Raw genomic sequence first — 16,170 nt, 5'->3', positions numbered from 1 at the left:
AGTGCTTCTGTAATGTAATTGCATGAGTAGCTAGTTACAACACCAGCTGCTGAGGGTTTGGGCCAGATTGCTGTGTCCAGTTGGATGAGTATACATTTGTTTTGTCAGTGATTTTATGGCTAAGAAACAAAGGACTTCAGTTGACCTATAGACAACCAGCTGTGAAAATGTGTCAGAGTGTTAGCAAGTAAAAAATAGAAAATGCGTAGTACAGGATGAAATATGTTGGGGGTGGGGGGGGGTAACAATCAAGTAGGCAATCTTGGTCATGTTGCTTGATCACATTGCTTACAAATTTTGAAGACTTTCCCTTGTGCTTAACAATTTGTCAGCCAGTGTAGTTTCTTGTTTTCCAGATGTGGTGGTCCATATTGGTGTGATATGACACGTGACTGTTTTCTCATTACCCACTCCAGATGAGTTGTTAGCGTTACAGCCAAGTCCCACAACCCTATTATGGAATACAAATGGTTTCTCAGCTTGGTCTTAATAGGACACACCTTGTTGGAACTCTAAGCGCTGTTTGTAGAGCTGTGCTGAGAAGAGCCTCATCGAGTTCTGTTTAAATTTCAACCCCGGATGTTTCCTTTGACCCACAGTGCCTCGGTGCTGCTGAGCTGGATTCGAAAACTAGTGAAGAAGCCAGCAGCGCTCCAGGTCTGCATTCTCGCCCTAGGCTGACTTTTGAAGAAGCACAGTTGGGAAGCAGAAGTCTTATCCGGTTTGAATATTGGGGCTGGAAGCACCATGCAACAAATGCTAGAGAGCTGTTGGGGGGGGGGATAAAGAACCCTCTAGTATTCAGAGAGTGGGGGTGCTGATTTACACTAGCACTGACACATTTGTAGGTTGGCTTTTTTTTTTTTTTTAATAAACCACTGGTATTAACCAAAGTGGATAATGTTCTCAGGTACTGTGTGTTCTCTGGAAAACAGAGGTATACACCCCTCATGACCAGAGGTAAGGTGTCCCTGGTGAGAAGGTGCCTCATTTCAGCTACCATGGTTTCCCCTGTAAAAGGTGTCGGTTTACACCACTGTGAGCAGACTTGGTGCTCCCATATGCCTCGTTCCATGGTGTCAACTCTTTATGGGAAGAGTGTACCCTTTGAGAATTGCTGCTTAACCTTCCCTCCAGGACCAACATATGCCTTTTTATTCAGGTCTAAGTCAAACAGGACCGTGCATCATCACAACCGATAACGCAAGGCGATAACACAAAATCCAATCCTGCCACACACAAATTTTATATTGCAGTTAGTTTGCTCACACACTGAACACTTATGCAGGCTATACAATGAGTAACAGATTTGAGACCTGCAAACTTTTTATTTTTTTGTTTTTTTTATTATAGTTGTATTTATTTTGTTTGTTTAAATCCTTCTGTAGTAGTCATGCAATTTCACCAGAAAATATTGGTACAAGTATCTGTAAGGGCTCATATTGTGTTCAAAATGATTAAAACATAATCACAGTACTGAAAATTTTATTGATTTTCTTCTAAAACTTAACGTAAAACAGTGCCGAACATATCCTTTAAATATTACATCACACATTAGTGGTGGTATAAATACAAAAATAGGTCAATGTAATTTCATTACTAAAAAAAGTAATAAATCAGTCAAATAAGTACTTAACAAAATTACATGTGAACTATATATAAAAAAAATCTAGATCTCTGTATAGAAGGATAGCTGCTATTTAAGTTTCGTTAGCAGTTTTAAATTCTCATTGAAACCCTTGGTCTTGGATTTACCAAGTTTATATGAATAATTATTTACACAGCAAAGAGAGTCTATAGCTGTATATTTTTCTGTGTAGAGGAGGAGGGTGATGATACCATGTGTATAACCACGTATACACAGGGGTTTACCTAGGTTTTTAGAGGACTTGCATGCTGTCTGGGTTCCAGTGGGTGGTGCTGGGAGGGGGAGAGTTTGAAATTATTAGTAGGAAATTTTAAGTTATTTCAAATTTTTGTGCAGTTTTCGACCCTTATCCTTACCATATTTGTGAATGAAAGCTGGCAACACTTATTGTACTTGTAGTCAAAAGTCTATTCACTTCACCAAATAACATGCTCCGCAAAAACGCTTGCGTGCTGCGCCTAAGCCTTTCTATGGTAAGGAAAACCCTGGTGTGTGTGTGTGTGTGTGTGTGTGTGTGTGTGTGTGCGCATGCATCCATTTACACCAAATCATTCCATCCGTTTCCACCAAAATACAGTCTTCTGCAAACCTTTTTATGCATGGGACTATATATTAATAAGATTCCATATGTCACCCCAATGACCTGGGTGCAAATACTTTATAAGTCATGTGTGTATCTAGCCAACCTCTTTCAGCTCCTGAAAGCAAATGACGTGTAATTTTGCACACAAACCATATGATCAGCGTGTTTCAAACTGATTTCATTACAATGTCCCAGTTTATTCATTCTCTTACTGGCACTAACTGGCTACCGTAGGCCACAGTGGTGAAAGCAAGGCTGAATGTGGCCTGATTGATGGCATGTTCCTTGTAGAGCTAGGTAAAATGGCGTAACGTGGCAATTTAATTCTGCTACATTCAGCAACTCGTGCTCAAACAGCTTCATAGTTTCCCTATATGGATGGACTGGCCATAGAAACCCCACCCCCTCCCTATAGTTACCAAATGGAGCAAATTCCCATCCAGACAAATTGTTGTACATGAGAGGTAGCCATTTTACCAGAGGATTGATTAGCCGTCTTAAGAGCTTTGCATATCAGTGGGATCTACACAAACTGCGTAAAGAGCAGTGCTTTATCTGCAGTGTTTTTTTGTTGTTCTTTGTAGTTTACTCTAACCAGTGTAGTGTGACTATCTGACTAAAAATAATGGCCTGAAAAGTATTTACAAAGATGGGTATCTCGATTTTTGGTCTGTTTGGGAGAATACCTGCCACACTCCTGGGAGTACATTTAAAAATAGCCTTTTATATATATATATATATATATATATATATATATATATATATATATATATATATATATATATATATATATATATAAATATAATATAATATAATATAATATAATATAATATAATATAATTATTTTTTATTTTTTTGTAAAATATAAAAAAAACACCTGTGCTGAATATACACAAATTGTGATTGCTAGGGCTGGGCAATGATATCATTTATCATTATATAATATTGATGTCACAATACACTTTTCTGAGATATCACCACTGTATCTATTTTTTCACTGTTGGTTTTTTTAAAACAACAATTTCTTCTGAATCATGAAGAATAATTAAAATGTTAAAATTGTATGGAATTCCCCCCTTTCTCCTTCTCAGAGTTGATATTTAATGTCTATAAAAATACATATTTTTTTAATCATAGAATTCAGGGTTTTTTTTTGTCCAACACTACTGTTTTGTAGGCTTATATATTGTGATTCATATTGTAGAAATTTACTCCAGTATCATTATATATTTGTCTGAACCAAGAAATTTAGGCGGTTTAGTGTTATGGTCGCCAGCAAAGATAGACAAGTTAAGTGGAACAAAGGCTCTTTATGCAGTTGGTGTAAGCACTGAGAGCACAGAGGTTGCTCGTACTGCAGTGAATACAAAGGATGATTTGCACGCAGGAGGGCTGCTGTATTCTACATAGCTTTGTTCAGTTGTGAAAGAGTGACCAAATCAGCACTCACAGGAGTTACATGTACTAGCCCTGTATTTTTGATATAATTGAGCTGGATCACGTGACGAATCAGAGGCCTGTCACAGAACAACAGACTGGTGATTTCTGATATATATTTGTTTGATTCCATCCATTCAACAACACTTTAAAAATTAACATGAAAGCATTTTTAGTCCCAAAAAAGGTTTCATTAAGAATGGAAGGCAACAATGTAGTTACATGAGGTTTTTAAATCCATATCACTGCGAACATGGTCTCAGGTTTACTAGCCACATAAAAGTTTCATGAGATATGGCTGATGTTGCAGCATCAACAGAAAGAGCTCACCTTGAGACTATGAGTAACAGCATGGGATTAGTTTGTGAAGATTTGTCTTTCCTTTTTAAAAACTTTAGAAGTGAGCTTGTTCCTAGATTGTAGAGTGCTGCAGGAATGAGTCTTAAAATCTGGAAAGAAGTTTGCATTTTAGCACTTCCGGTTCCATCGTCCCAAAGTCAGTGGGTTAATTGCCTATAATAAGGTCTGTGTTTAACACAAGCTCAAGATATTTTCATGTTTTATTCTGGGACATAAAAGACATCAGTAGTACTCCACTCATGATTTTTTTTTAAAGCTTTTACGTGTCTTGGAAAAAGGTGGTTGCTAACAAGTGGCTAAATGGGATTACAAAGGTTGTCGGACATTAAACGGCATCACGACTAACAGGAAAACTCATCTACTACAGCCTCGGTGTGTTTATACTCACGCTCTTGCAAATTATTCCACGTCAAACATTCCAACTTGTAGATTTATCAAAGTTAAAGTATTTTCCAATTGTAGTGTTTTTAAATAAAAATTGAAATAGTTGTCGGAAGCTTAGTGGTGGTGATGTTGAAGTCATCCTAACTTTTAGCTTTTTTACTTCTGCCGATTTTGTATTTAGGCTTCAAAATTAATAAAATTTGTGAAGATTATCTTGATGAACAAAACATGTAAGAATCATTAACTTATTAATTATCTTATTCTGCAATGATGTAAAAGCCAATGGAAAAATCCTATTGGCTTTTTGTTGAGGGAACCAGCGTGACGCTAATTTTCAGGCTGGTCTACAAGAATACGTCATCTCTACTGCACTCTGTTGTACGTCTCTTTTAGTGTGTTGCCTTAATGTCCTAACTGGTAGCCCTGTAACTGCCTTCAGCTACTATGTTGAAAACTGAGCCTTGGCTCTTTTGTTCAGAAGAGCTTCTGTACGTGTTGATGAATATTTTCCAGGATCCAGAATATTGTACAAACACCCAACTCTCTTCAGAAAATTGCTCCTAAATAATTTAAAGTGCAATAGAATTGGTGCCTTCATGTGGAACGTATAATGAGGCTAGGCTTTCCCCTCAGACCACGGAAAGGCAACGCTGGTCACCATTATGGCTGGGAAAAGAGGTGGGATCCTTGTCAGCCGTCATTATAGTGCTCAAGCCTGGGAGCAATTATGGATTTCCTTTTTTTTTTTTTTTTCTGATTTTTCTAATGGTTTATTATTTCAGGCCCTCCCAGCTCAAGGTTTTTTTATATTCCAGCCATGCACCAACACCTTGTTTCTGAAGACTGGCCACCTCAGCTAGTTAGGCTTTTTTAAGTTCTTGCTAACGTCCACCACACAGTTCCCCAAGTTCACAAACTACGGGTGTAGGTTTAACTTGGAAATTGGTTTTTGCTAATGATCAACCAACACATGCATATGCAAATTAATATGCAAAGCTTGCAAAACGCGCACACACACACACCATTAACTGAGCCACAGACATGTATTCTAGCAGCCACGTAGTAACTGAATCCACACAGATGAATAAAAACAATTTATTGGACTTTAAAGGACATAGTCATGCTTAAATGGAAGCTACAGTTAATAACAAATCTTATGACAATGAAGCATAATTTTGCCTACTGGATTCAGTATACATCTAGATAAATTTACAGCTAACTAGTTAAAAAGTAGGACCCTAGGCACAATACTAATCAGTCCATACAGTTTTTTTGTGATTGTTGTGGCCATAAATGTTTGATTTTGCTGCAGAGATTTCTATACTTTTTTTTTTTTTTTTTTGGCAGAAAACTACATGAATTGGTGAAATTGCAATAGGAAGAAATTGATTTGCACTTTCTTTCGCTTTGATGTTTGTTGATATGTGAGACCTTTTTATCTATACTCATGTTTGACTCTGGTGAATCGAAGAGGGCTTTGGCTGAATGCTCACTGTGATGAAATCGCATGCTGCGTCTTGGCCCAAATCTGCGGTAATTTTGAAAAATTCAAGCTCCTCCTAATGTTGTGGAGTTTGCTCGATTTTTGCCTTAATTTCTGTGATAACAAAATTGAAAACTCCTGCAGGGACTGACTAATAGCTAGTGCTTAAAATGTGTATCCCTTCCATTGCTAGCATGATTATTGCTAGCTTGGGGGGGCGAGGGAACTTCCTCACTGAAAGCTCATCACAGTTGGGCATTATATAGTCCAGAAATATGATTTACCCACCATAATTACCAATTCAGTTTCTCTTTTAAGAATTCTTGACTGATGTGGGAAAATGCTGGAAGTTGAACGAGAGATGTACATTTTCTGTGGTTGGTTTGTTTTTCACAGGATGCTATGATCTCTGTATGAAAAGGGGTTTATGGCATCCATGTAATAGATTTCAGCTCTAGTTGACCTGAATGCAGGTGGTCCACTGTACTGAAGGATTGTTTACACTGTGTGTGTGTGTGTTGCTGACATATATCTCAGTGTGGAGTCTTTGCTTCAGCTAGAAGATGGTAATCGGATTCTAAATGGAGAGTCGATTTCACTTCCCATAGACCAGATTGTTACTAAGCCTGGCCATTTAGTAAGAAGTGTAATCTGAAACAGTGTTGGGTTTTTGTGTATATTAACCACTCTTCACTGCCGACAGAAATGCTGATAGAATCTAATAGTGTAGTTTAACAGTTTAGCTGTGCAATGATCTAAATGTCAACTGGATCAGGTCTTTTTTTTTTTTTCTTCTTTTTTTTCTCTCCCTGTGGTTTTGTCTCAGGATTTTCCGGCTTTGCCTCATTACGACCCAGTCTTGAAGCAAGGGCAAATGCTTTCTGACTGGCATTGTGCTGTGATTGGCATCCTGGCTCGATCTCTGTGTGTGTGTGTGTGTGTGTGTGTGTGTGTGTGTGTGTGTGTGTGTGTGTGTTCGAGAGAGCATAGGAGAAGGCAGGGGTTCTTTTTGGCTCTTTCCATTAAGGAAAAAAAGAAGCAAAGCACCCTCCACTCTGGCTTGGTGTAGTTGCTGGCCAATTTCCTGTTCCAGGTCAATGAGTGTATTGTACACTTTGCTTGTCCAGACTCCCACTTCCAAATGTAAAGTGACCTTTTCAACTTAAGCAGAAGTTCCACAGCCACAATAATAATCTGATCATTTTCCAGTGTAGATGTTTATCTCTTCTAGTCAATTTCCTTCTTAGAGCTCATACATTTTACATTTTATATATCATGCTTATGGAAAATATTGTTTCTTCTGATGTTATGTTTATTAGACATCTCTTTTGCTGGTTTTATAATTAATATGATGATGGTGGAAAAAGCTAAAACAACTTATGGTAGAACAACTAGCATTACTATATATTAAAAGCATACTGTACAGTCTTTTTCTATATCACTGTGTAATTGTAAATCATTTTTTACATTGGTTGTTGTACTTTCTCAGTTTACTTTTCCAAAATTAGCAGATTTTGAACTCCCAGCAGTAATCAGTTAACCATCACTTCATTAAGTTAACAGGAAGAAATGTAATATGTAGGTTTATGAGTTCTTCTCGTAAACGGTAAAGATAAATTCAAAAAAGGTAGCAAATTATATTATTCCACTCCATGGCTCATCTCCTGTATACACCGGTGGCTTTAACAGAGAAAATAAACATAGTGTGGTGAATAGGCCCCCTTAGCAGCTTATAATTGAACCTGACCCAGCCATGCAATTAATTGCAACCCATAATATTTGTGCAGCAGTGCGGTGTTGCGGTGCTATGACCCCAGGATTGGGGTCGTGAGCTGTCTGGTCAGGAGAGTCGTGTCTCGTTTAGGTCGAGTCTTGGTTGCAGTGTAACTTGAGAATGAGTATTTCTGTGGCTTACGCCCGAGCACTGGCTTCAGGAGTAAAATACTTACCCATCCTAATTTGTTTCCTTTTTGTAATTGAAATGTTAGCATGTTTTATAAGTGCCTTAAACAGATTACATTTTGTTAGTTTGTGTTTTGATTGAGAATCGTGTTGCTACATTCTGTGACTGGGATTGTTACTGTCTAGAGCTGTAATAGTTTTGATTCTGCTTTTCTGAGTCGTTGCACAAAATGTGTGTCTCACATGATATTTTTGATATCAATAATAGCATAAGCCCCTAATATACAGCATAATATAAGATTTTTTACACTTGAAATTTACTTATACTTTTGTTAGAGGAAGTGTGTTCTTACTAAGAAATCACTCTTTTGTACTGTTTGTCATTAGGGAAAAGATTTGGTGGACTAGAAAGTTTCTGTTGAACAGAACAGTTTCTGGTGGACAGTTTCTTTTTGAAGATAATTTATCTCCAGATGTCCTTGACTCACGTGCACACAGAGCATGGTGACTAATTGCTGCTACCACTGTAAGTCCTTGTGGGAGACCAAGAGCAAGACAAACAAGTGTCCCATGGGTCTGTCTTCTCAAATACATAATTGGGACTAACATGTGTTTGTGTTTTTGTGTGTGTCTGTTTGCATTTTATATATATATATATATATATATATATATATATATATATATATATATATATATATATATATATATATATATATATATATATATATATATATATATATATATATTTATTTATTTATTTATTTATTTATTTATTTATTTATTTATAAAATATCTCTATCTCAATGAGTGTGTGTGTACATGTAGATATATATTTGTATATACACATATATAAATCCCGTCCCCTCTGAAACTATTGGAACAGCCAATTCATTTGTTTTTGCTGTACACCAAAGACATTTGGGTTTGAGATCAAAAGATTGATATGAGAAGAGAGTTTAGAATTTCAGCTGTTATTTGCTGATATTCACATCTAGATGTGTTAAACAACATAAAACACAGAACGTTTCGCAACAGACCACCCAATTTTTAAGTGAGCAAAAATATGGGAGCAGATCAGATTTAAAGTAAATGAAAAGTAAATAGCACTTAATATTTGGTTGTATATCCCTTGCTTGCAATGACTGCATCAAGCCTGTGGCTCATTCATATCACCAAATTGGTGGGATCTTCTTTGTGATGTTGAGTTGTTGTTTGTTTCGGGGGTTTCTCCCTTAAATCTCCTTTTCAGGAGGTGAAACGCTGCTCAATTGGGTTAAGGTCTGATGATTGACTTGGACAGACTAAAACCTTCCACTTTTCCCCGTGAGAAAGTTCTTTTGTAGTGTTGTCAGTGTGTTTTTGGATCATTGTCTTGCTGCCTGATAAAGTCCCTTCTGATTAATTTGGATGCACTTCTGTGTAAATTGGTAGACAAAATGTACCTGTAAACTTATGAATTCATTCTGTTGCTACCATCATGAGTTACATCATCGATAAAGATTAGTGAGCCTGTTCCAGAAGCATCCATGCAAGTCCAAGCCATGACGCTACCTCTGCTGTGTTTCACAGATGAGCTTGTATGTTTTGGATCATGAGCAGATCATCACCAGGCCTTCCCATCACTTTAGTAGAGGTTAATCTTGGTTCCAGAACTTTTGTGGTCCATCTATGTATTTGTTTGCGAATTCCAATCTGGCTTTCTGATTCTTACTGCTGATGAGTGGTTTGCATCTTCTGGTATGGCCTCTATATATCTGCTCTCGAACTCTTTTTCGAAAAGTGTATTGTAGGGTTGCACAATTAATCGAATATCGATTGTGATTACGATTTTGACTGCCCACGTTTAAATGAACATGATCGACTGCAATATTAACGTTTAAAGTTCGTCCTCCGCTAAAACTCTGCTGCAGATCAAATCAAGCGCTTCCTACACTTACAGCCTATCACCCTAGGGATGATGTCATTTTGTAGTGCTAAAACCAAAAATGGAGTTAGCATTTTAGCGCTGGAGCTGCCAGCTTCGCTTCGAGCTCCAGCGCTTTATGCGAGGAGAAATAATGATGATGCTAAATGGCACTACAGAGGTTGTCGGGGACATTAATCCTCATCACGCCGAACGGGAAAAAACTTTGCAGATAAACTCAGGGCTCTACAATGCGACCATTTCACTCGCATTTGTGACTGAAAAGTATTTTGTGCAACTGTGAATAAATAATTATTCGCACTGGTGCGAGTGACCTGTTCGGAGTTGTATAATACAATCGGAGTAAAAACTACAGAAAGTCCAAAATACATCTACACCGAGCAACAGTTACTTTCACTCTGCTTTTCGTCACCTCAGTCAACCGAACAAGTGTGGAAATACTGCAGAGAAGCCATTATGATGACAGGTAACTCTGTACTACATCTGCTTCAACTTCCCGATCTCACAACCGCCATCTTTTGTTGATCCCGCAAAATGACCCGAATTTGCACCTGCTCGTGGAGACACAGCGGCTTCGTGTGGAGTAAATTAATAATAATGCTAACGCTACAAGGTGGGTTTAATTCAAACTTCTTTATTAAAAAATTCCTCACCAATCATATTTCAAGACTAGCAACTGTTTGGTCTGTAAATATACAGTACACTGCAGCTCTCCAACTCTAATTCACTTCATTTAAACTCACGGTTGCCTGATATCACTCAGTCACCTCCAGTTTCCATGTTTTGATTTAATACCCCCCAAAATATTATCAGCAGGCATGGACACTACTGGGGGAACCCATCTAAAACTGATAAACAAACAAAAATAAAACTACTAAAATGTAAAGACAGAAAATGTGCTTAGTTATAAATAAATCATTTTATGTAAAAAATAGATATTATAATAACGTCATTAAATATAAATAAAATGAGAAATGAAATAATGTTTAATTACTATGGGTAGCATTTAATACCAATTTGACATTAAGCTTAGTAAGCTATTTCCTTAGAAATCTATAAGCCTTTTTCCTAATTTGGATCATGTTTGTGTTAGTCTACTTTTAATTAGGACTCTATTGTTTTTAAGATATTTAAAAATAAATATATTATGCTTGTTTATTTATCAATTAACCAACAGTATTTCTCATTGCTATTATTTTAACTCAGTTAACGGTGACCATGAGCAGAGAGCTTACATTTAACTGTTTATGACAGACCTCCTGATTAAAGTTTAAACAAAAAAAAGATTGGTATCTGGATCGGTTTCGGCTGTAAAAATCCTGATCGGAGCTTCCCTAATGAACACTATTAAACTAAAGCGCTTTGCATCTGACGGGTAAATGAACTCACCCAATAACATCCTGTATGAGATTATTCCGATATATACACAATATACATAGAGCGGTTCGAGAACTGACTCCAGCCCAGAACCATGACAGTGGAAAATGTCTAATAGTGTAGCTCAAAATATATTTAAGAGGAGCAGACTTCAAACACTGATTATTGAGGTTTATTGTATTTGTTTACAAGGTGTAACAGGTTAACGGTTGTTTTTTATATACAGCCTGTAAAATTAACTGAAAATATTACATTTAGTTTATCAGAAAGTAAGTTCATTTGTCATGGCTCACACTCTGTTCCTAAATTCTGTCATAATTGACCAGCTCAAGTTTTCTCATACCTACTTGTTATATTGTGGTATATGAGAACTTAATAAATGTGAAAATGCAATAAAAATATGTTGTCACTAAAATCAATTAATAATTGTGACAAATAATCGAGATCTCAATATTGACCAAAATAATCAGGATTGTCATTTTGGCCAAAATCGTGCAGCCCTAGTGTATTGTGATACCTTCACCCTGGGTGAAGACACAACACTGTGGTGGTTGTTGATGGTACTGACTGTTGTTTTTGGGTTTTTCTTCACAGCTCTCACAATGTTTTTGTCATCAGCTGCTGTTGCTGCTGTTGTTGTTTTCCTTGCCTGACCTATTTGATGTCTGTAGCTCAGTACACCAGTGGTTTCTTTCTTTTTCAGGACATTCCCTTTTTTCTCAGCCTCAAAATGGCTTGCTCTTGTTCACTTACCCTTTGTAACAAAAAATGCAGTCTTCACAGGTGAAACTGAAGGCTAAATCAAATAATAGATGCTCAGAGCTATGTATTGTTTAAACAATCAGTCTAACAGGACACACCTGTCAGTCACAATATTTTTACTCTGCTACAAATTGGGTTGTCTGATACAAAATGTGCTTTCTTCTGTGTTGTTTAACACAACTACATATAAATAACAGGAAATAAAAGCTGAAATTCTAAGCTCTCTTCTCATATTCATCTTTTGATCTCAAACCCAAATGTCTGGTGTACAGCAAAAAAAAAAAAAAAGAAAGAAAAGAAAAAGAATTGGCCTTGCCATTCCAATAGTTTCAGTGGGGACTGTATGTATAATGAAGAAGGGTTTGAGTGTAAATGAGACAGTTGCAATCAAAATTAAACCCCCATTGCAAATCAGGTTTATTGTAAAAATTTGCAGACTTTCAGCTGTTTCAGAACAAATCAAACAAAAGCAATTTAAATAGCTCAACACAACTATGCTACAAGTGGTTTCTCCAAATTCAACTGAAAATGCAACTTATGATTTCTCCAGTTTCAAAATTATTCAACTCCCTGAATGCAATCCCTCAGTCAAGTGCTTCATTAGTTGCTGCAGGTGTGCTTAAGCTGGAACACATGAAATATCTGAACTGGCCCGGGGCAAAAAAACCCCGTAAAATACCTGGACGGAGCAGAAAAAGGAACCTATCAATGGCTTCAAACAGATTTCTGATAACGCAGGTTGTGGAAAAACCCCTCAAGTGGCTGTAGAAGACCTGCAGCAAGACTTGGTAGCAACAGGCACTGAGGTTTCAGTGAGCACAGTAAGGCTCGTACTAAACGCAGAAGGTTTCCATGACAGAACTTCAAGACATGCACCACTACTGACCCAAAAGCACAAGGAAAGTCGGTTCAGTCATAAGTCACAGAAGTTTTGGGATTCTGTTCTGTGGAGTGATGAAACAAAACTGGAACTTTTCGGCACGATGGATCAGCGGTATGTTTGGGGAAAGAAGAATGAAGAAAGAACACTCTGTCCACAGTCAAGCATGGTGGTGGCTCGGTGATGCTCTGGGGCTGCTTTGCATCCTCTGGCACTAGAAACCTCCAGCGTGTGGAAGGCAAGATGGATTCATTGAAGTATCAGGAAAGCCTAGAAGAAAACATCATGCCATCTGTGAGGAAACTGAAACTTTGGTGTCATTGGACCTTCCAACAGGACAATGATTCCAAGCATATCTCAAATTCCACCAAGGCTTGGTTGCAGAAGAAGTCCTGGAAGATTCTACAGGGCCATCACAGTCACCATAGAAAACCCCATAGAAAATCTCAGGTGGGATTTGAAGAAGGTGGCTGCAGCACGCAAACCCAAGAATATTACTGAACTGGAGGCCATTGCTCATGAGGAATAAGCTAAGATTCCTCAGGAATGCTGCCAGAAGCTATGCATCTCATTTGCAGCAGGTCAACAGCAAAAGATGCTTGCCATGAAGGAGTTGAATAATTTTGAAACTGGAGAAATCATTATAAGTTGCATTTTCAGTTGAATTTTGGAAACCACTTCAAGCATTCGTCGTGTTGAACTATTTCAATTGCTTTTGTTTGATTTGTTCATCACAAACAGCTGAAAGTCTGTAAGTTTTGACAATAAACTTGATTTACAATGGGGGTTGAATAATTTTGATTGCAACTGTAGCATTCTTCTTGTTTTTGTTTACCATTAATAAAAATGGAATAAATCTAAAACCACTTATAAGTGAGAGAATGTAATCCAAGAATATAGTTCCATACTCAGGACTTGCCAGAATATTTACAACTGACTAAATCCATAATACATTTTAAAATGAAACCTGAATAAATTTGATTCCATGAAGGTCAAAAACAGCATGAAGTTACAGTTTTAAGTTTCCTTCCATTAAATCCCCTACACAGTTACAGTACAACTATGAGACAGAGCAGAAGTTCTCGCTTTATTAACCTCATGTCAGGGCAAATAAATTATACACGTTGGTTTGTTCTGGTTTTTGGGTTGACTGCACTATGATACAGTGCACAGATGCTGTGCCAGAACTGAATTTATTGTCCTTTTTTCTATACATAGAAAAAAGAAAATGTTCACAAAATGTTTTTTGGCAAAGCACTACGTAGACTGTGGTTCTGATGATGATTTCCGTGTTTAACTCCACTTTGAAAGTTAGATTTTAAGTGAAGATGACTATTTAATCATATCATGCATTACTAGCCGTTTAACCAGGGTATGTTCATATATGCAGTATTCAGGCCATTTGGATGGTGTATTTGCCCTCTCTGTACAATACTTTTGGGCATACCTGAACTCCACAGTTGCACTCAGCATTCAGGTGCAGTTCAGTTGCACCGAGAACTCAATTTAACCCTGATTCGACCCAACTGCAGAAAGTTTCCAATGAGTTTCAAAAGACTTTTTGATTATGTTTCCAGCCGCTGTTCCTTCCCACATGCCCCTTAGCAAAGGTTTTATTGTTTTTCTGGACCTTGTAAATTTATGAACTGTCAAAATGGATCAGGCCAAATACAAAACTTGCCAAAAGTATAAATTTTGCTCTGAATCATCCTAGCAAGCAGAGTAATAACTGAGAAAGTGTGCTTGCTTTTACCGTCCTTAAAGAATCGAATATGTTCAGCTTAATACCAAAAATATTTTCCCAAATTTGCTTCAATACTTTTCTGTAAAGCTAGATGTTTAAATATTTGGTTTAAATGATTTATGCTTGTTTTTTTTATGCTTTGAATCAAAAGAAACAGTGCTAAAATTAGTTGCAACTGTGCACTTTCACATTTGCAGTTTCACACATATTGTCAGAAGATGCTAAACTGTAATTGCTAATGTAGACATATAAATGTATACCATTTTATTTGTTGTTCTCACACAGCAGGAGCCTAAAAAAAGACTGAAATTTGCATCTCTTTTAAATCTTTCAGACACATACGCATTCCAGATGCATTAAAGGGCAATTGGATCTTATTACAAACAGTTGATGCAAATAGAAGTAGTTTTGTCAGTTTTCAGTCTGAAATAATGATGTCTGAGCCTAATAATTGCGTTGACCTTGTACTAAAAGGTGAAATGATGGCCAAATGAAAAAGCCTTAAATGATCATTATTGCTTTTTCTTTCTTTCTGACAGTGTGCAAGGATCCGCCATACAAAGTGGAAGAGTCTGGATACGCTGGCTTTATCCTGCCTATTGAAGTGTACTTCCGAAATAAGGTACTTATAAAATTCCCTTTCCTTAGAGTTCGCAATCCTCTTGTGTCATATGAACGTGATCAATTTGAGCGCACCCTTTCCTGTTCACCAGGAAGAGCCGAAAAAAGTGCGCTTCGACTACGATCTGTTCCTGCACTTGGAAGGTCATCCCCCTGTCAATCACCTGCGTTGTGAGAAACTCACCTTCAACAACCCGACAGAGGAGTTCCGCAGGAAGCTGCTAAAGGCCGGAGGGGTAATGTACACGCGCTTCATTTGCATTGTTCCTGCGACTGAATTTTGTGGGATGAATAGAACTGAGATAAGGAATAAGACTCAAACAATAAAGTTAAAATTTCTATTCAACCTGATCCAGTACAGTATAAATGATCATTTAAGCTGTCCATCTATTGTCCATACCATTTATCCTACACAGGGTTGTGGGGAAGTCTATCCCAGAGAACTCGGGGCACAAGGCAGGGGACACCCTGGACGGGGTGCCAACCCATCGCAGGGCACAAACAAACAAACAAACATTCACACACTACGGACAATTTGTAAAGTCCAGTCAGCCTACAAAGAATATCTTTGGACTGGGGGAGGAAACCGGAGTACCCGGAGGAAACCCCCGAAGCACAGGGAGAGCGTGCAAACTCCATGCACACAGGGCAGAGGCAGGATTTGAACCCCCAACCCCTGAGGTGTGTGGCAAACATGCTAACCACTAAGCCACCATGCCCCTGAAGTAATAAATATTATCACTAAATATAATGGACTAATGGAAAATGGCGTTCTTGAACATGCTGGAAGTAAATCCCCACTTACCATTCTGTTTTTATTGGTGTTCAAATATTTTAGTTTGCATTTCATATATAGAATGCGCATTTGACCTCTAGATCATGTTTTTGTCTCTACAGCATGTATGGGTGATGTGGGTGATATCACAGAACGGCTATTTATCATTTTAAGGTTTCTGAATCGGGACTCTGTCCCAGCTTTACGGTATGTCTGTGTTTATGTGGGTGGTGTCTTCAGTCAGAACTGTGGGCACACGCGCACATACGTGCACACACACACACACACAC

At 37.7% G+C, this 16,170-nt stretch overlaps 1 protein-coding gene across 2 annotated transcripts in view; it reads left to right on the top strand.

Moving 5' to 3' along the window:
• mllt3 (MLLT3 super elongation complex subunit) overlaps positions 1-16,170 on the top strand; it is a 63,370-nt gene that overhangs the window by 22,268 nt on the left and 24,932 nt on the right. For both annotated transcript variants that reach the window (XM_053681276.1, XM_047156792.2), the window contains exons 3-4: positions 15,024-15,106; positions 15,198-15,341. In XM_053681276.1, coding sequence (XP_053537251.1) covers positions 15,024-15,106; positions 15,198-15,341 — 227 coding nt within the window. The remainder of the gene's footprint in view (positions 1-15,023; positions 15,107-15,197; positions 15,342-16,170) is intronic.

The sequence above is a fragment of the Ictalurus punctatus genome, chromosome 7 (assembly GCF_001660625.3).
Source record: "Ictalurus punctatus breed USDA103 chromosome 7, Coco_2.0, whole genome shotgun sequence".
In the NCBI taxonomy this organism is placed as follows: Eukaryota; Metazoa; Chordata; class Actinopteri; order Siluriformes; family Ictaluridae; genus Ictalurus; species Ictalurus punctatus.
This window is presented reverse-complemented; position numbering and strand designations above follow the sequence as displayed.